Raw genomic sequence first — 22,356 nt, forward strand, 5'->3', positions numbered from 1 at the left:
CTTCAAGCAGCCAGTCAGCGGCAAGAATTGTCAGACCAAACAAAGGAGAAGGGGAGCTTCAGCTCAGTAGCTGCAGTTTCTGCCTCAATTAAGTGGTTTTTTTTCAAGAGTGCATATTAAAGTACTTGTGTAGACTATAATAATGCAGTTTAAATTAGGACTTTATATCTCAAATTGTTTGCTCACTGCAGTTACTGTTGTCTTGTTGCCAGAGTTTGTGTTACAAACATTTTGGCATGGTTAGACGCTCCATTTCATAAACCAGTAGATCTGCCCTTGCTTTCTAAGGCTTTTCGTGTTTATTACCATTCATGTATGTCTGCGTGTGTGTGTGTATAATATATATATATATATATATATATATATATATATATATATATATATATATATATATATATATATATATATACACACACACATTAAGTTTGAAGAGCGTTGCCTCTATACACCTAACAGAATCGGCAAGGGAATAAGACAATAGGAGTATAGATTATTTGGCAAGATAGGTTAGGATGTGTGTAGATAAGTGAAAGATGGACATCCCAGAGACAGGCAACTAGTATGGAATGTGAATGTTCTCCTTGTTCCATGCATTATGGATTCCTTGTTTTAAGGGCAGTTGAGGACAGCAGAGCTCCCTGGGGGAAGAGATGAATGTGAAATTTCTATATAATGCCGGATGTACCATCGTAAGACATTTGAAATTGGCTACAACAATCCAATGTAGGTTCCCTCAATTCCACTAGGAATTCCATAATGGGATCCGTATCTGCTGGAGTTCTAGAAAAGTACTAGCATTAGTGGAGATTCTTTAATGTTTATCTCTGGACATAGACCATTTGCAGTTAATCAAGTGAGGATTATTTATTAAACTGTGCATTTTAGGTGACCTCCAATGCATTGTAATAGTGCCTAGTAATTGAATATAAGTTACATAGTGACTGCCTCTTGAGTTTGTCCTGCACGTTCCTTCACAATGAAAGGTTGAATAGGACAGTTTGGTGCGTTGTTTTAGCAGTATGCATCAACTCGTCTTACAGGACAAGCTAACTGAGGCTGGCCCTTCATAATACACTACAGTATATGGACAAAAGTATTGGGACACCTGACCATTACACTCACAGGGATTTTATGACCCTTACTTAGACATTAATATGTAGTTGGTCCCCCCTTTTGCAGCTATAACAACTTCCACTCTTCTGGGAAGGCTTTCCACAAGAGTTTGGAGTGTTTAGTGCTGGAATTGTGGCCCATTCATCCCAGGGCTTGACAAATTTGTTGTGGATCTAGGCGCCAGGTAAAAAAGTTAGGAGCCAGGATTTTTTTAAACTAACAGTTGGTCAGGAGTGATCTGATCATCATCAGCCCACTTACTAAACTCACAGCATCTGACCTGGAAGCACCCTGGACTTTCAGGTCAGTGCTGTTTGTTTTGTTTTTTTTTATTAATTTTTTTCATTTTTTAACTCTTTCGATGCTGATGTTCCATTGGAGCACAGCATTGACAGATATATTTAGTCCCCACAAGCTTGTTGGAGCTGGTCTCCACACTCATGGCAAGACCAAAGAACCCTCTCCCCCTGTCCCTGAAGCTGCATCTGGCAGCTGGGAAGCAATTGCTGGTCTATAGACCAGCCACTGCAGGGGGGAGTCTCTGATGACTGCTGTAGGCTTCCATGCATCAAAGGGCTTCCAGGCAGACCACCAGCAGCAAAGCCCCCAAAACGGGAATTAACCCCTAAATGCCACGGCATTGAAGGGGTTAACGCTGCGCTGTCGCTCCCATGGAGCGATCAGGCAGCTGTGGGGTGTTGGGTGAGGTCCCCAGACTTGTGTGGGGACCCAATCAACACACAAACCCCTTCCCTGAGGCTGCCTGTGGCAGCTGAAGACACGAGTGCTGCTTTTCCAGCAACCGTGTTTTCAGCCTACAGGATCACTCCGTGGGAGTGATCTCAGGCTCGGGGGCGGGCTCGGAGTGGCTGTGCTGTCTGCCCAGACTCCTGGGCAGACAGCAGCAACAGCGCCCCCGTGTGGTAGCTCAGCCTCTTACATCCACAATTTTTTCTGGATGTAAGAGGCTGACAAAACCTAGGCGCCAGGACAAAATTCTCTGTCGCCATGGCGACCTGGCGCCTGGGATTTGTCGAGCCCTGCATTCATCCAATAAAGCATTTGTGAGGTCAGGCAGGGATGTTGGACGAGAAGGCTTGGCTCGCGATCTCAGGGTCAGGGCTCTGTGTGGCCCGGTCAACTTCCTCCATACCAATCCATCCATGTCTTTATGAACTGTGGTAAACTGGGTATCCAAATTCTCATTGGCTCTCAGAGAGGTGTGGAAATTAGCAGCTTGACATGCAGATGACTGGAGAATATTAATTATCTCTGCACAGGCTAATTATGAAATTGAAACGCGTTTGAAAGAGTGGACTGCATCTTGAAGACGTGTTTCTCTTACATGCTATAAAAAGCCCCCTGGCCTGGCAGACATTTGAGAAATGCTTGGTAATGTTACATAACAGGATTGTAGTTGGAGGCTTGGCATTAGTCAAGATAAACAGTTTTCTAAATGTGGCTGCTGGATTTATTCTGCTGATGGAAAAATCCTTCCAGTTTGGCCGCGAGGACATTACGGTGTGATGTAGTGTTTGTATTGTATTCAAATATCTTACTGTACTGAACAAATTAGAATTTAATCCTAAATTCCTAGCTCACAGTGGTGTAGGATTGTAGGATTCCGCTCACATAATTAGTAAGATTGCAGCCTTTCCCCGAGCTGCTTATATTTGTATGTATGTGCAGTATTCCTGATTTCTTCTATTTTTGCTTATTTGTCATATGTAAATGTTTCAGATCATCCATCCATGCCAGATGTCACTGGACCCATGTCTTCCAAAAAGTTCCACTTTTGACTTGGGGGTCATCAAGATGATGTTTTTGGTCTGCAGTAGTTCTTGTCTTACATCCCATGGATGCCTTTTTCTTATTCTGGAATCGTGAACACTGACCCTTACTGAGGAAAGTGTGGCCTGCAGTTCTTTACATGATAGTGTGGATTCTCTTGTGACCTCTTGATGAGCTCTTGGAGGTATTTTGCTAGGCCAGCCACTCCTGGGAAGGTTCACCACCATTTTAAGTTTTCTCTATTTGTAGATAAAAGGTCTCACCATGGTCCCCTGAATACCGGTATGGTTCTTTTATCGTGTTGCATTGTTGTGTTCCTGTTCAGACTGCTTAGAATGCTGGAGTCTGTTGTGAAGATACCTGGTGAGATATGTCACAAATCCATGGCCTTGGAGGCTTTTCATGTGCTGCAAGTTACACACAGTTAGCTAGCAAACAAGTCAGTAGTCTTCTCCTTCTGTAATTGAAAATTTTCACTGTCCCCCTGTTGTCTATAGAATCTATTGACAATCTATAAATAGATGTAATGTTCATGTTTTTATTGTTTTTTTTTTCCCTTGGCATGATTCACTGAACATAGTAGCATTGTTGTGTTTAGCATCTCCTGAAGCCCTTCAGTATTCTGACGTTTAAAAGGTATTAACAAAGCAAGATGTCCAAGAATCTGCCTACAGTGGGCATTAGTAGCCCGCAAGACTCGTTCCAGATGATTACACATATATCAACTGAAGGGGAAGCTTTATGGGTATGCTAGCGAGGGGGAAATTGTCCCCAAAGTAGGCCAGAATTCTTTGTGCAGGGTCTGGCCCCCTTAACACGAGGCTGGCCCCTGCTAACACCATGGCATTTGGAACTGTATACTAGCAGAAGTGGAGCTGAGCTTGTGAGTGCATTGGGTATGGTATAGAGTTGGGGAATAGGGACAGGTATACTTGGCGAAATGGGCTTTCCATCCTAAAGTCCTTTGCTCACCAATTATCTCATTGTGGTCTGTTGTTTACCTTGGAGCAAACATCGATCAGGAGCTCATTTGCAGGAAATATGCTGATAACTCTTGCCAGAGAGTTGTCCTCTTAGTGTGAGCCCTAATGCTAATGACATTTACATTATTGCTGCAGTTGTCTGACTATATAAACAGAGAATAGTCTATGGATGGTCATTTTTCATTCCTAAATCAGGGCTACCCAATATGTAGCTTCGCAGCTGCTGTTAAACCACCAACCACCATGATTCTGCATGTGCTCTGGCAAATACCATATGACGGTTGTGGGAGCTGTAGTTGGCAACTGCTGGATGGGTATCTGCTGGATGGGTACCTGCTGGCAGCCCCATCCCTGAGTAAAGCTAAAATTAAATGAGGCCACCACTGTAATTCGTTACCAGTGATTGGCTGGAATTTTAAGGGTTTTTCTGCTTGGCATTAAGAGAGCCAAAAGATGGCAGATATTTTCACACTATTGGCCTGGATATTAGTGTCATTTTCCCCTGAATTTATCACTTCTAGTTCTAACCTGTGTCTTATACAAATGCCAACAACATGCCAAGTACTGCTATTTACCTGTGCTTACCGTATGGCCACAAGGCTTGTTACAGTAACACATGCTATTTTGCATGGATTATATCACTCTTTCTCCATAGAAAACTGAGTGTGTTGCGCCATTAATTATTCTTTGCAGTAACCATTTCTACAGCTTCTACAGTTCCTTTTTTGTGTATATTTCAGATCCTAAAATCATCCCGGAAGCTGATGCTGAAATATCATCGGAGTGGGAGATAAAGACAATAACTAGCACATTGAAGACATACTTGAGGTTTATTAAACATTTGTTTCTTTGAGTCTCTTTAACTGTTGCAATCTTTATTTCAGGTATAAAGGTAATTTTGCCACATTAATCACTTGACTAAGCAAGTGAACAACAGTCCCAGAAACCAGGTTAACTGAAACTAAATAAATGAATGTAATTATTGGCTCCTGGGACTGTTATTTTTGTGGTATATCATATCAGTTGCTGAACCCCATGTAGAGCTTATGCTTTACATGTTACGTTTTTGGCACCATTACTCCTAAGCAGTGGGTGGATAAGTTAAATTGTAAAGGTAATTTTACCTTCTTATTAAGTACTTCAGAAATAGTCATCTGTGGGCTGTGTTGTACGACCTCTTTCTTTTGAGAAAGAGGTTGCACATGATGTTCATTGACTCTTTGATCTGCTTTTTACATTCTTTCAATGGTGGTCTTCTTGAACGGTTTTGTTTAACTTCAAGAAGCAGATAATACTGATCTTGTATGAACCCTATACAGTATAGTAGAAGCCCAAAGATGAGTTTTAGTGATCCCCCCCCCAAAAAAAAAAGTAATTTTAACTCTGTTATAGTATAATAGTTATGGGTCCCTAGTAATAAAAATTAAAAACAAAAAACTCCCATGGGTGTCTCCCCTTTGCCTCACTGCTTTTATATATATATATATCAATGCAGCTACATTTTCTTTCATAGGTTTTCCTTTCTCTGTAATTCCATTTTAGCCGAGGACGCTGGTTCTATGAGCTATACTGGCAGGATAAATTGGCTTCTGTACATTTACATGAACAAGCCAGCAGACTGTTTGGAAATGTGTATTTTTCTCTGGTGTATCCACAATTCCCTTGAGCTAGCAGTTCATGTTCTTCCATTGCTCACTTTTATGTATTACAGGATGCTTCCAGGGCCACTCATGACATACCAGTTTCAAAGGAGCTTCATCAAAGCCGCTAGTAAGTTTCCGATGCGATGGCCTTTCCTTCCTTTTATTCTTTTTGTAAATGCAGCTTTTGTGTCCGGCACGCAGCCATCACGCAACCATCGCTCCTGTGGTATTTGTGTCTAACCTTTCTGCTGTATGTGTAACTTTTGCAACACATGCAATTAATTGTACGGTGTAAACGGCTGATGAGTCAGCATAAATGATCAGGCAAAATACCACATAAATGGCAAAGTCTGTCTAGTCGAAGAAACGGTCTTGGGACTGGTTGTTTCGCCAGACTGAAAAGGTTCTCTACTTTCCCCCTTTCAAATTATGTTACTTGTCTCAACTGACCTGAACTTTTCCCCCTTTCTTACATTTTATAGGTCATTATACTTTTGTATTTGTGTTAATATGGGCATGTAACTATGTTAATGGGTTAGAAATGTATTTTACTCTTCATTAATGGGCTGAGCCATCTCACATATACACTCACTGGCCACTTTATTAGGTACACCTGTTCAGTTGTTTAACACAAGTAGCTAATCAGCCAATCACACGACAGCAGCTCAATGCATTTAGGCATGTAGATGTGGTTAAGACAACTTGCTGAAGTTCAAACCGAGCATCAGAATAGGCAAGAAAGGGAGTTAAGTGACTTTGAAAGTGGCATGGTTATTGATGCCAGACAGGCTGGTCTGAGTATTTCAGAAACTGCTGATCTACTGGGATTTTCATCTCTAGGGTTTACAGAGAATAGTCCGAAAAAGAGAAAATATCCAGTGAGCTGCAGGTGTGTAGACAAAAATGCCTTGTTGATGTCAGAGGAGAATGGGCAGACTGGCAACAGTAACTCAAATAACCACTCGTTACAACCGAGGTATATGGAATACCATCTCTGAATGTACAACACTTTGAACCTTGAAGCAGATGGGCTACAGCTTTGGGCCCCTTAGTACCAATTGAGCATGGTTTAAACGCGACAGCCTACCTGAGTGTTGTTGCTGACCATGTCCATCTCTTTATGACCACAGTGTGCCCATCTTCTGATGGCTACTTCCAGTGCGATAATGCACCATGTCACAAAGCTCACATCATCCCAAACTGGTTTCTTGAACATGACCATGAGTTCACTGTACTCCAATGGCCTCCACAGTCACCAGATCTCAATCCAATAGAGCACGTTTGGGATGTGGTGGAACGGGAGATTCACATCACGTGCAGTGGGAAATCTTCTGGAACTGTGCGATGCCATAATGTCCATATGGACCAAAATCCAGCACCTTGTAAAAAAAAAAGCATGCCACGAAGAATAATAGGCCGTTCTGAAGGCAAAAGGAGGTCCAACCCAGTACCAGCAAGGTGTACCTAATAAAGTGGCTAGTGAGTGTATATTTTGCAATAAATACATCCCTGTATGTTCTTCACCAGGACCGTATTGGAGTTCTCAAGGCCCCCTGTCGCTGTAAGGCCAGTGGCTGCCTGTTGCTCACATAACGTGTGTTTGGGCATATCCTGGGCATTTGTCCAGTGGGCCAGATGGCCAGTCCAGTCCAGTCCTTCTCTTTAGAATTTGATTGCATCTTCTCTTTGGTGGAAGCGTAATGGCTCTGAAAGCTGTAAGGAAGGAGTGGGAAGGAGGAAGTTGTGGTTTATTTTGTTACCTAGATTTTGGTCCACATGACATAACTGTGCTAAAAAAAAAAAAAAATACCAAACAGTAACATTGACATACCTTTAAAGGCTCCTATCTTTTGCGAGACAGTTGGGCACTGCTTCTTCAATGGAGCTTGGTGTGTGGGGCCATCTTGCAATGCTGCGCAGCTGAACGCTGCTAGGTGTTTCTTCTGGTGGGGTGGGTCTACAACCTCTTGCCCTGTTTACTTCTGTACCAGCCCAACCCACAAATCCCCATTTGGACACCTGAAATGTTGGAGGGGACAAATTTAAAGCAATTACATAGTTTAAAAAACACAAAACTAATCAATAGATTTTTACCATCAATAAGTGTTTCAGATACTTAGACTGTATTAATAAACATACACTATAATATACTTGACGTATGTCATATGTGTTTAAAGCAATTTTGTTAACATTTTAAATGTTATATATTATATAACATAAATATTAAACATTACAATAAGTTCAAATACAAAGCAAACGGTCTGTGCAGATTTTATGCTGTTTTTCCAAGTATGTTATACTAATTATATCAAAGGACATGAAATAGGATACTGTAGTATTTCACAGATGGTTAATTAGGAGTACATTCCTTTGTATACATAGCAGCTTGTTTTGCCAAACTGCTTAATAATGAGCAATTTACACTTTATTCGTTAGCGTGGGGCTATTTTGATACTACTGTATAGTATATATTACTTTTAAGAGCACGTTTCCCACAGTAGAGCCATACCAGGAAATCTAATTTTATGTATGAAACCAAATGTCTTGAGTTTATCAGATTATTTTAAGGATAATTTAAAATGATTTACAAGTAATTTAAAAAATATACAGTTTCCATTTTTCCATTACTTACTCCTACCTCCTACATTGGATAATATGTTTTTTTATAAATGTACACTGCAGTCCATCGAATTCTGTAAAATAAATCAAAATCGAATCAAATGTTATATGCGGAGTTTAATGTTTCCCATTTCTAATCATGATCTCTCTTTTCATTAAAGAACTGGAGAACCAGGAATGTCGAATAAAGGAAATTCATTGTCTTATTCACCGTCTCCCAGAAAAGAACCGTCAGATGTTGCATTTAATAATAAAACACTTAGCAAAGTAAGTTTACATTCATATAAGTTTTATATAAGTAGACTGTTGCGTACTTCCAAGCAAATCCAGTTTAGTTTTGGTAGTGCTTCTAAGTGAGCAGAAAGGAGAACTACTTAGATCCTTCCATGTGCTTTGAAAATGAATGGCTTAAATGTATTCAGTTAAAATAATTTTAACTGTGGACGGATTACAGAGGAGCTGTCATGGAATACCGAGTACAAAAATCACTGCGAATAAGAATGTTATGATTTTTAGATGATAACATTTAGTGTAGCCTAACCTGAACTCTCCAGGTTTTGCAGCCGCTGCCATTGAGAGACAGCTTAGTTCAATGTCTAGTACGAAACTGACAAAATGTGACATTTTTGGGCACGTTTCTTTTAATTTTAAGATCATAGATTAACATGAGATGTTTTGGATCATTGTATTGTAATATTCAATCTCTTCTCAGCCTCGGTTTCTTCACATTAGCGTCAAGGATTTATTGATAGTTTTGGCAATCCAATCCTTTGTGCTACCCATGTAATGCTTCCTGTGCCACTGGCTGCCACGCAAACACAAAACATATTAGATCCACCCCATGCTTAACAGTTATCGATAGCTTCTTTTCTTCAAGTGACTTTTTATCCAAATATACCTTTTAGTGACTATATGCATAGAGTTCAATTTTAACGTCATCAGATCGTTGCACTTTGTTCCAAAAAGCTTCTGGCTTATCTAAATGTTTTGCTTACTTCAGATGTTCGCTTTTCTGATTAGATTGTAGGTAAGGTTTCCTTTTGATGGAGATCCTGTACCTTTGCCCGATAAATGTGTCTGCAGGCCAGTTGCAGTGGAATTGGGGGTTTTGCCTTACATTCCTGACCGTTCTGCAAGTAGTTTTATTGGAGATAATCTTCTAGATTCTATCATGACCCCGTCCCTTCTAGTTCTTAATGCCATTACCGACAGAATGAATTCCAAGAGGAAGTGTTTATCTATTTTCCATACTTAAGTCAACTTTAGAAACTGTTTAGAGGAGCCCATGGCTGTTGAGTGTAAGCGCATTGCCATGGGAGATTTTAAAAGTCAGAGTAACACCTACTAAGTCAATAATAGGCCTAAGAGTAAGGTGGTTGGGTTTGGAGACCTTACCAAAAACTAACAAGTCAGCTAAAATGTGCACATATTGCTACGTAGCATGTGCTACATTTTCTGTTTAAATTCAGGTGACAATAGAGGTATCGACATTGGCAAAATATTTGAAGATTGTTTATTCACTGCAGAAGTTGTGTTAAATAGGGCAGTCTAGTCCTCCAAAGAACCCCACCAATGATCAAGACATTCATTTTTAGAAAGTATTTAATACGCATGTTTCTATCAGGAAGAGTTGCAGTGCTTGGAGAAGCCAATAACTGAAAGGAAAGTGCATGGGAGTAGAAGTCTTCTTGCACCTGTGATTGCTGGAGGTGAGAACCTCACACCTGCGCACCCCAGAGCAGGTCAAACATATTTCCAACATGGGACTGGAGGTTGTTGGGGAAACATGTCATATATATCTATATATATATATATAGATAGAGAGAGAGAGAGAGACATGAGGAATCTGTTTGTGCGTCTGCATGGAAATAACACACAGCTATATGCATTAACGTACATAAATGGACTGCAGTGTGTACTTAACAACAAGTGCTCCTTAAACACCATGTTGTTTCTCCCAATTATCTAATCATGGCCATTGGGTCCAGGAATTGCCATACTTTATCACTATGAATGAGGCTTTGTGTGCTAGGTTATGGGAATGGTTTTATATGTATTACATTTTGAGAATATCTGATATTCAGAAGAAGACCGAGGTATAATCTCTTATTTTGTTCACCCATTCATTCAGATTGGGGGAGAGTTGCGGATCATGTCAAGGACAAACAATTATGTTGAGACATAGTACAGCTTGGTGAGCTGGTCCATTGCATGAGACAGGCCATGGTTGACTTTCAATCCACATGCTGTGCTAGGTAAAAGAAGGAAAGTGAGTTTGAACGTCCACAATAATAAAAGAGTAGGAGTTCAAGGCAGCTTTGCGCTTGCTTTTTACGAGCAGAGCAGGGCCAAGCATTGGGCTTCGGTCCAGGATCCCCCAGCTATAATACAAATCATGGTATATTTCAAATGTCATTATTAAAATAACTAATTCTAGAAGAAATGGGGCCGACTTGGTGGAAAAACAGTTTCTGCAATGAAGTTCTTGTGCTCAAGTCTTGCACGCATTGACGATGAGATTCTTCGGTGTGCCAAGATTAACAATAACATCTTAAACCTTATATATATGTTTCAAACCTTGGCGTTATGAAGGTTGTTACTTTTGGACATCACGTGCAGAAGTTAATTTCATTTCTTTTGTGTTGGCGCCAGCAATTAAGCCAACTGTCAACTTGCTGTTGAAGACGCATTCATGCCTAAGACATCAACAGGTTCTTTTCTCGCCCTACAAGCTGTACAAATAAAGAATGCCTAAAAATGAAATAAAGCACAGTTGGCCACACACTAGTTTCTTTATCCTGAGGTCGAGGGCTGGCTTTCAGATGTATATACTAGACCAGTAACCTTAGGGGTATGACTGGACATTACCAGGTGTCCACAGACTATGGAGAAATTTAGGGTATTTACGGGATTCAGGGGGCTATGGGACACTGCGGTTCTTTAAGCAGAAAAACTGTGATTTATGTTTTATATAAACATGTAGATAATACTCATGATATATATATATATATATATATATATATATATATATATATATATATATATATATATATATATATATATATATACATATATATACATATACATATATACATACACGCACACTTTGGAAAATGGAGATGTAAAATACTAACATCCCTAGTATGTATTCAATTATAGGAGAGCTATTTTCTCCCCAAAAACTTTACCCAAAAAAGCAGATGAAGGTTTATGGCAAAGAGAAAACTGACAATACATTTTTTTTTTTAATAGAAGGTAGCAATTTCAAAAACTCTGTTTAACTGTTGTGAAATGATACTACAGGAAAAAATGACTTAATAATAATAACGTAAACACCACAGAAATCAACTACCGCATAGTTTATATGCTGAATTACAGGGAAAAAACTTGCGTGAAAAGATCTTGGAGTATTCAAGTGAAACGAGCGTTGTGAGTGAATGTGCACCTGTTGATGGTGCCATCTCTTTATCTGTTTCTACATATGCTCAAATTTATAGGTGCTGTTCCACTTAGACAAAAGTTTTAATTGCATTCTTTATTATTTTCTTTGAAGGGCTAATCGCATAAAACACTGGAGCTTTTCAGAAACTTTTTACAATTTCTGTAAAAACAACCTCTGTCTGCTTTTGTGCTTTTCGGTAACGCACCCTTACAAGATCAGTCAACACCTTAGGCATACTCTGCAGGCGTGTCCGTACTAACTGCCTTAACCAGACGCATCTGGTTAATTTACATCAAGTTATTTAACACCTTCTTCATAACCCACGCATGGTATGCGATATACATTACATGCTGTATACAGTACCCATAAGTAACTCTCCAGCCCAGTTAAATGTGATGGTGGTCTGTAAGGCTGCTGGATAATGTCTCTGGCATCCTCTTTGACACATTAAACCCATTGCATATGAGGTTTATGATATAAATATGATGTTTATGTGCCCCGCGGTATGTTTCTATGAGAAACGCTCTGTAAAGCTGCTAAACCCCCTCCTAAACGTGACGTACCTACTGGTTATATGATGCTTTGCCTAGCCATGCTCTGTATACCCTTTGGTAGAGCTCGGGAGTTGATGGAACAAATACTGGATGAACTTGAATTCAAGTTAGAGGACCACTGCCTGCGTCTCAGTAGCCTGTGATCTCTGTCACCACCTCACCAGAAAGACCAGCGCGTTACATCTGTTGGAATGCAACTAATCCTCTTAAAAATTACTTTTTATTTGCATTTTCAAGTAACAATATACAATCATAGTTGGAGTGATAGCCAAGTGATAATTATGTGTAAATCAAAAATAAACATATAACAAGTATCGGGCAAAAATTATACTTTAAAAATCTAAAAATAATAAAATATATAAGTAGCAAAAAAGCACTTTTAAATTTAAAATTTAATTTATCATTTTTGTTATATATTTTTTTAAAACATTTTATTTATCTTTGCAGACAGGAGGCACATGTACAATAAATAAACAGGTATACAAAGATCAAAATAATAATAAAAAAAAAAAAGTTACAAAGTTTGGATTGAATAATTGTCAAAATGCTACAATAGTAGACAATCTGGACATGAACGTAGCAGTGGCGTCTCCAGCTTTCATATTTAGGGGGGGCACAAGGGGGGCCAGGGACCAAAGTAGGGGGGCCAATTATAAAACGGTACATATACACTATATATATATATATATATATATATATATATATATATATATATATATATGCGTTAGACGTGCGTTTTTAACTACATCATATGTACTTATCTCTTAATAACTTAATCTGAAGTGATTGAAATATGATTTATATTTGAAATATATATGAAATATACCGTATTGGCTCGGATATAGGCCGCCCCCGTATATAGGCCGCACCCTAAAAGTTTGGTGCTTTTTTAAAGAAAAAGTTTTTTTTCTTTAAAAAAGCACCAAAAAAAACATGCTGCCACTCTGTCCCCCCCCCCCGAGATATGCTGCCACTGTCCTCCCCCCCGAGATATGCTGCCACTGTCCTCCCTCCCCGAGATATGCTGCCACTGTCCTCCCTCCCCGCGATACGCTGCCGCTGTCCTCCCTTCCCGCGATCCGCTGCGCTCCCTCCCCGAGATCCGCTGCCCTCCCTCCCCGAGATCCGCTGCCCTCCCTCCCCGAGATCCGCTGCCCTCCCTCCCCGAGATCCGCTGCCCTCCCTCCCCGCGATACGCTGCCCTCCCTCCCCGCGATACGCTGCCCTCCCTCCCCGCGATACGCTGCCGCTGTCCTCCTCTGCCCCCCCTCCTCGACTTACCGGAGCAGACTCCCGGGTGTCTTCAGGGCCGGCGAGGGACATCTACGCAATACGCGTATGCAACTTCCGGTACCGTTACCGGAAGTTGCATTTGCGTATTGCGTAAATGTCTCCCGCCGGCCCCGCAAGACACCCGGGAGTCTGCTCCGGTAAGTCGGGGGTGGGCAGAGGTAAAACGCTTAGACAACCTCCCGTGCCGGCACACCCCCCCCCGTGGGAAGTGCTGGCAGGGGAGGCTGTCTGAGCGTATCGGGGAGAAGGATGCAGGTCCCCTGCACCGCTGCGGGGGATCTGTATCTTTGCCCGGCGCCCGGGACTGCATGTCCCGGGCGTCGGGCGCTAGACCCCGAATATAGGCCGCACCCCCACTTTAAAAACTTAAAGTGGGGGGAAAAAGTGCGGCCTATATTCGAGCCAATACGGTATATATAAATATTAGACCCTGCTGCCGATATATATTAATATTAGCCCCTGCTGCGGATATATACTTATATTATACCCTGCTGCCGATATATATATAAATATTAAACCCTGCTGCCAATATATATATAAATTGGACCCTACCCAAGCATTTCCTTGGGCCCCGCTCAATGCTCCCTTGCATGCAATCACTCCCTCCGCAACCACACCAAGAAAAATATATTTGCCACACTGACTGCAGATCAGGGGAAGACAGCGAGAGTCAGTCCTTCTGACTGCACCGTGACATTGAGAGGTCCTCTCCCCTGTAATCATCCCTTTGTCCCCTCATTCACTAAACCATACCACTCTTTTACTTACACCCTGTAGTTCAGGTATAGATCAAATAAACAACACATGTAAACAGCACGTGCATGTATAGATCAACTGAATAAGAAATACAAACCCTGTATTTGCAGGTATACATAAATAATGTATGGAAGCATAGCAGATACAGATCAACAGAATAACACGCAAACCCAGCTTTGCAGGTACAGATCAACTGGAAATCACATAACTAAGCATGAACGGTATAGATAAAACCCCCTAAATTACAGGCATAGCTCGCAGGATGCAGCTCACCAGCACTGGTGTCCACACTGCCCACATAGAACCCGACCAGCACCAAGATAACATTAACAAATTACAGTCGAGAGTGAGCCAACTTTGTCCCCAAACAGCCCAGCGTGAGCCAATTTTGTCCCCAAACAGCCCGCCCTGACACCAGTACAGGCTCTGCCACATCGACACCCAAACAGACACACCAGGACAGGCTCTGCCACAGAGACACCCAAACAGACACACCAGGACAAGCTCTGCCACACGACACCCAAACAGACACACGGAACAGGACACTGGGCGGCACTGTGCAGGCACGCTGGCCGCTTAATGATTTTAAAGCGGCCAGTGTGTCTTACCGCCGCTTAAGGACTCACAGCCACATCGGCTGCAATGGCATCTCGGTGTGCCGGCCAGTTCGGCCGGCCCACCGCGGATGCTGCAGGCATTAAAGACGGCCCTGGCGTGGCCAAATCGGCCACTTAAATGGGCGGCTGTTTAATGTAGATTCAGGGCGGCCTGGGGGGCAATTACAGGGATTTCAATTGAGGGGGCACACGGGGGGGCACAGCATGCTGTAGGGGGGCCATGGCCCCCTCTGCCCCCCCATTCCGACGCTACTGGAATGTAGCAATACTTGTAATTTTCAAAGACACCTGTATTTCCTAACTGTGGAAAAAAACGTTATTGCTGACTGAGCAGGTACGTCCTGCAAACGCTCAGCACCCCTCATTGAAATCATTGAGATTTGCCGCAGACCATCACTTGCATGCTACTAAACCATCGGCGTTCAGATAGCTTACATGTGATTGGCTGCTGCTACGTGGTGTCGACGTGCTACTGAGCATGTGCAAGAAATGTACCAACAAATGCTTTCTGCGCTCATTAAAGGGAGCCATGGGGAGGAGTTTAATGAGAGTCTAATTTTCTAACTATAGAATGCACCCAGTAAAATAAATTTGAGTCGATCCAAGATGGACTCCAGTACGCAATGGACATGAAGACAGGACTGTAGCGGCCTATAAATATTAAGAAAGTATTGTGTTTTGGGGAGCAGGAAGGCTTGTGGAATTGAGAAATAACCAGAAACGTGTGTATATATATATCTGAAAATAGATGCAAAATTATCCTAAATAATATGCCGAAACTCCCGTAGAGAATAAATGCTGCTTTGTTGAAACACAGTTTCCATAATGAGTTATTTGGGACTTCTCTGTAACTAAATATTAAGCCCTGCAGCTTATCTTTTATTTTGTTGTAAAGAGCTTTTAAATCGTCGCCGATTTAGTCTTCAGTCAAACCTGATTTGTTATTTAAATTAGAGGACGATGTTGGTTTATTCTCTATAGAAAATTCTGCTATCAGCCCTGTATTTTAATATCATTAAACCACAATAACATGATATTAAAATACATATAAAAGTAGGATTGTGCTGTGTGGCATTTTTCCAGGCGCATCCAGCAGTCCAATCCAGTTATACAAAGAATATGGAAACCTATTCATAGTACCTCTTATTATTAAGATAATATTATATTATCTTAATATTATTATATTATTATTATTGTCCTACCCCCACAGCATTTCGGGTCTCCAAATTGACACATGTGCTTGGGATGTGGTTAGACACAGGAGGGGCATGATGTGGACCTCCTGACCACCATACCTGAAGCACCACCTTACCCTAAGCATTGCTTTAGAGCATTGCAAGGTGGCCACGTGGAAACTTGTAACCGCACAGACCTTTTGGTTTTACAGCTTCCAGGGTCAGACCCATGAAGCCCACTGGCTGCAAAAGCAGGACCGTTGGCCACCTCCACAGAATAGTGGGACACAAAAATTGGGACGCTTGGGAGGTATATGTTGCGTGATTATAGCTTCAAATTATAGATCAGCTGATAGTTCTATCACAAAATAGATTAGAATAAATTATAAGAATGTTTGGATCCCAAATACACTTTAGAGTATACAAAAATATATGCTCATAAAAAAGCTGGTAGAGGCAGATTTTTTTTTTTATAGTTTTGCACCAATAACGGAAGCACAAGAATGTATGTGCATTTTTTTTGTACATATGCAAAAAAAATTTCCGTCTGTTGTCAAAATGTAGTCTAAAAAATAAATAAATAAATAAAAAGTAATAAAAAATGGAAAAACAAGCATGACATGTATGATAACAAAAGCATGTTTGGAAACCTGTAAACCCTGCCTCTGATGGCAGCAAATGTTGCATGCAGCTAGCTGTATAATACATAGACCAGGGGTATCCAACCTGCGGCCCTCCAGCTGCTGCAGGGCTATACCTCCTCCTCAGCCAGTCCCTTAGCTGAAAGAGCATTATGGGAGATGTAGTCCTGCAGCAGTTGGAGGTCCTTGACATAGACCTTCACAGCCGAGAGAATTATATTTAGGACTGGCACAAAATATGAAACAAGATATTTTTTTATGCTATATATTTGTGAATATATTTCATATTTCTTTTCAATACAAGTGCACAGACCCTGGCGGTTTCAGCTAGGAAATGATCATCCTTGCTAGTTTATTTTATTACCCTACTGAAGAGCAAAGGGTTACATTGAACAAGCCTCTGTTCTTACATTACATCACAATGTCACTTCATGATTTTTTTCTTTTAAATTTAAACCCCTATAGATTATAATACTATTTATTGCCCAATAAATGCATTCTTCAGCCACTCGTTTCAGACCAAATACATTTAACGGAAACCAACAAATTATCTGTAATATTGAGACATGAGAACCCCTGTTTACGTATGTTGACGATTTCTTAAACAACATGAAATCCCAATTTACCAACTGTAGCAAAACACTTGTGATGGAAAGTGCTGTCCATGTTAGTGTTTTTTTCTCCTTAGGTAATGATGCCTTTTGAAATCTCGGCTCTAGATGTACCATGAACTATTAACCTTCGTAATCCTTTATTTGCGACAAACCAGGCTTTGTCATGGCAACGCATACCACCGCAGGCCTGTTTAGATGGCTAAACATTGTCCCCCTGTATATGGCATTATATGAAATCCACTGTGATTTCTGATTTGGAGCTCTGTGCTGCATTTCACTTAACAAATCGGATTTATTAATAAAATATCCTGATATTTCAACATGGTTAACTACAATCATTTTTAAAGCCCTTTGGTGAATAATCTTTTACCAGCAGTTAAGGGGCAGAGTTTTTATTTCAATCAACATATACATTATGAGTCTGGTTACGCTATTGTCTAGCTGTGAGGGACATTGATGTACGTCACAAGGCAGGCCGGCCAAGTACATTACATGCATAGAGGAAGTGCAAGAAAGCATGGGGCTGGCCCTGGTGGCCATATTGATATTCGCACAGCTAACTGTGATCTTAACGGAAGTCCCATGAGTCTGAGCTCACGAGGGACCACAGATCTCCTATAAAAAGGCTGAGTTAATCTTTTAAATGATTTAGTGAATGATGGTCCAGCTCAGCCCAGTTAGTACATGATGTAATGTCCATAAGAGAAAAGACCTTTGGGATTGTTGGGTTGAACGGTACAACAGACATATACACACCTATGTCAGTTTGGGACAATATACTCTGCTCTCCTACTGTGCCTGATTAGTTTCCCAATTATACTTTGTACTTGCAGAATCTCCCTGTCCATTTGAAAGGGGGACACCAAAAAGGACCACAAAGTACCATATTAGCCAAAATCAATTCTCGGGCTTCAGCTGGACTTCCGGACTCCCCAGAGACTCACACTGGAGATTAAGAAAAAGATAGTCCCTACCATAAAATAATTAACTGGGGTGTAATTGTTCCAAGCTCTCGCAAAACACAGAGCATTTTTTAGTTTTTATTAAGCAAGGTTTAAAGCCATATGGTTGACGCAGTGTTTTTGCTTGCTTCTTGTTTTTCCATCAACAAGGTTAATAGGTTCTGCGTATTCCAAGCGTAATTGTGTCGGGTAGTGTTTTTTTTTTTTTTTTTTTTTTTTTTTTTTAACCCCTCTTCATGCCAGAGGGTCATAAAGCCCTGAAAGAGCTAAAAACCTGAATATATTTCCAGTTATTTGTTCCTATGGTAACAAGTGTTATACTAGTGTGTGTCTAGCACTGAGGAAGATTGCTGGATCTATACGACTGATAAGTGTCATTTATTTTCACACTCTGCATTTTGAGGAGGCTTCATCGAGGCTGGACACCATTTTGCGTAGCTCTTGTATCGTGCAGGAGGACTGGAGCTTTACATTTTGTTGTAACTCCTTGTTTTGCAAAACACACTATTTCTTTGGATATTTTTCAAAGGCGCTTTGAAACTTTTTCCACAAATGCAAGGAAATCACCGAGTAAGTTGTAAAAGGTCTTTAGCTATTTGGTATATATAAAGACAAGTTACCAGATGTTGCTAAAACAAAATGGAGATAATGTTCCTCTGCACGTTTATTGATGGCCTCACCAAATGAGAATGCATATTAAAGGACTTTATTAATTCTATTAAACAGTCCACGCAAGAGGTGTCTTAGACACCCCCCCCATACAATATTCTGACTGGCAATAAGTATATCACATGCCAGAAAATAGTGTGTGGGGGGGTGCACAAATGGATAGGGTCGGATTCTGCAGAGTTTGCATTTGCAAGGGGGACCCCACATAAATATTAAAGGACCACTCGGAAATCATGTACATTAAAGTGCATATGATGACTGGAGGGTACCTTTTAAGAACATTTGTATAAAATAGATGTGGAACACCCCGAAGCCATGGTCTCATTAATAAATGGGCAAAGCCAGCTCTTACATGAGTCCATGGGACCCAGGTGGCACTTTGACAGGGTCGGCAATTTGCTGCCCTAATACATACCTTATTTGCTCGATTATAAGACGAGGTTTTTTTTCAGAGCAAATGCTCTGGAAAATACCCCTCGTCTTCTAATCGGGGTCGTCTTCTAATCAGACCTCAAATAGAGGTCTGATTATGAGACTAAGATCCAGATCCCCCGCACCGCTGCAGGGGACCTGGATCCTCCTGTCTCCCCCCCCCCATTTAACACCCCCACACACACGCTTATCGGTGCTTCCTGCTGTATTGCCGGGGCAGCGGGTTGACGTCTACGCAATCCGCGTAGACAACGTCCGCTGCAGCCGGAAGGAGGTGTGGCTAGCAGCGGGGGTTGTCGGTGCCGCACCGGTGCGGGGAACTCTGATCTCTGACAGCCGGGGAAGGTATGTGCGACGGAAGCAGACAAACCCCCGCTGCCAACTCCACCTCCTTCCGGCTGCAGCGGAAGGAGAGACGTCAACCCGCTGCCCCGGCAATACAGCAGGAAATTGGAGGCACCAGTAAGTGTGTGTGTGTGTGTTAAATGGGGGCATAGGGCATTTCTGGAATGCCTTATACCCCTATATGCCACTCTGGCACTTAGTGGGTTAAAAGGCATATTATGGGGCAGAGTGGCATATAGGGAGGTATAAGGCATTTCAGGAGGCAGAGTGGCGTTAAGGTGGCATTTAATAGAGCACTCTGCCTCCTGAAATGCCTTATACCTCCCTATATGCCACTCTTCCCCATAATATGCCTTTTAACCCCCTAAATGCCAGAGTGGCATATAGGGGTATAAGGCATTTCTGGAGGCAGAGTGCTCTATACAATGCCTTTTAACTCCCTTAATGCCACTCTGCCTCCTGGAATGCCTTATACCTCCCTATATGCCACTCTTCCCCATAATATGCATTTTAACCCCCTAAATGCCAGAATGGGATATAGGGGTATAAGGCATTTCTGGAGGCAGAGTGGCACATAGGGGGTCAAAAGGCATACCATGGGGCACAGTGGCATATAGAGGGTTAAAAGGCATATCAGTGCCATATTGGTGTGGCAAGCCTGGGGGCAGATGTGCGTAACTGGGGTACAGGTTGGAAAATACAAGGAAATAAAAACAAAAAAAATATTTTTCTCAATCATAGCTTTTATTAAAAAAAAATAGTTTAGATGAATTAACATTTACTGGTAAAACTTTTTTCCTTTAGGGTCGTCTTATATTCAGGCTTTTTCTTTTTTTCCTGAGTTAATATTCAGATTTTGGGGGGTCGTCTTATAATCAGGGTCGTCTTATAATCAGTATTATTTCAGGATAGATTCTTGGATAAAGAGAAACATTTCTGCACCTCTTTCTCTGCAAATCTGTCTGGATTATTCTGGTCTCGTGTTGCACTTCCGCAAAGGGATGGAGCCACGGGGACAGCCTCTCCGATCGGGGCAAAGCTCCTTTTGCAGAAGTGCACCGGAAGCACAGCCTGTCTGACCTTTTTGAGCAATTTTGGACCAGCCCAGGGGCAATGCTGCTCACAGATGTGGGGGTGCGGGATGGAGGGTAAAGTAGATAGTATGCATGTTATAGTGAGAGTGCACAAGTGCTTGTGTGTAAGTATGTCTGTGTGTGTGTGTCAGCATGAATGTGTATGTATAAGTGTGTGAGTATAGATATGTTGGAAACACAGTTGGGTATTGGTGGGTATTTGCAGCTGATTACACCAGACCGACTTACAGCTTCCAATCTGTTCAGTTATATTTATTGAAATGACAAAAGCGTTTATCAGAGTGACATGTACCGATAATGAAAAACTGTAATGGCCGCTGCGGTAATGACTTTCATGGATCAATAGTCTATTAAATAATCACATTTAGGTCACAAACATATAAATAGCTTCGACGTCGGAGGGATGATCAGTGTCTGGTGTAAAACTGAAAAGTGAAGAGAATAAGCAGACCTTGGGTTTTAGATTTGCATTCCCTTAACGTCTAGAAGGGTACGTCCATGAAATTCAGGTGATGATTTGATGAAATATCATTGCAACTGAGCTTCAGCTATAGAAGAACATGAATATGTTTGTGCTCAATCCAATTTACTGCATACTTCCAAAGGGGCATTCTAGCAGTCATGAAAGCCGTGGGATGCCATTTGGTTTGTGTGGTCCATTTTGCAAATTCATGGGGGAATTCTAGAGAATCCTCCCCAAATATATTAGTCCCTCTCCACACTCCCCAGCAAAATACCATGCACATGATATACTTCCAGCTCCAATGCTGGCTTTTGGTAAGGGTCTCTGCAGACCCACGAGCACATGTGTGGAAAGTCCTTCCATTGAATTCAATAGCACTTTCCTGCAACTAATTGACTGCTTCAAGCAGCCATTCAGGCAGAAGAATAGTTAGACCACAGAGGAGGATGGCAGCTTCTTTTGTGGCAGGTAAGCCCTTGATTGTTTTCTTGTTAAAGTACTTAGTGAATCACTCACAGATATGACTTCATATGATGTTGTGCTTCAATATATCATAATGCGGCTCGACATGTAAGTTAGGTTGATGGACCTACCACAACCCAAGAGTGAAGGTAATTTAAGATATGTAATACATATACCAGTGCAGAATCACAATGTATGACTACCTGCAGCAGCCAAAAAGTGTCAAGGACTGCAGCTAATAACACCGCCCGTCAATAACAGAAATATTACATATATTACCAGTTATCTAATATGTGATATGTTTGGTTTGCAGAATAATAACATGTATAATAACAAAGTGTATTCGATTGTTATCGGGTTAAATAATCTTTCACCAGACAATACCTTTATGCACAGGTTTATACATGAAATTGTGATCTGTGATAGCGATCGTAAAACATGCCTCATGGATTTTATGAGATTGTATTACACAGATTTATTACATCTGCTGGGCAAATTGTACTTTTCCACTGAAGTTCTACCAAGCTGAACTCCATACAACGTTTAACGTCTGCAGGTCTTTGTATAGCATTGTTCTTGGGTTTTCGGTTATGGAGACTTCCACATTCCCTTTCTATCATGGCTTGCGTGTCTTGTTCGTTTATTAAAACACGTATCTATATATAAACATATATGTCTTTTCGTTCCA

General features: G+C 41.3%; 1 protein-coding gene across 3 annotated transcripts in view; it reads left to right on the forward strand.

Moving 5' to 3' along the window:
* Positions 1–22,356, forward strand: part of ARHGAP26 (Rho GTPase activating protein 26) — a 148,982-nt gene that overhangs the window by 75,814 nt on the left and 50,812 nt on the right. For all 3 annotated transcript variants that reach the window (XM_053462087.1, XM_053462088.1, XM_053462090.1), the window contains exons 15-17: positions 4,628–4,715; positions 5,599–5,657; positions 8,311–8,416. In XM_053462087.1, coding sequence (XP_053318062.1) covers positions 4,628–4,715; positions 5,599–5,657; positions 8,311–8,416 — 253 coding nt within the window. The remainder of the gene's footprint in view (positions 1–4,627; positions 4,716–5,598; positions 5,658–8,310; positions 8,417–22,356) is intronic.

The sequence above is a fragment of the Spea bombifrons genome, chromosome 4 (genome assembly GCF_027358695.1).
Source record: "Spea bombifrons isolate aSpeBom1 chromosome 4, aSpeBom1.2.pri, whole genome shotgun sequence".
Lineage (NCBI taxonomy): Eukaryota > Metazoa > Chordata > Amphibia > Anura > Pelobatidae > Spea > Spea bombifrons.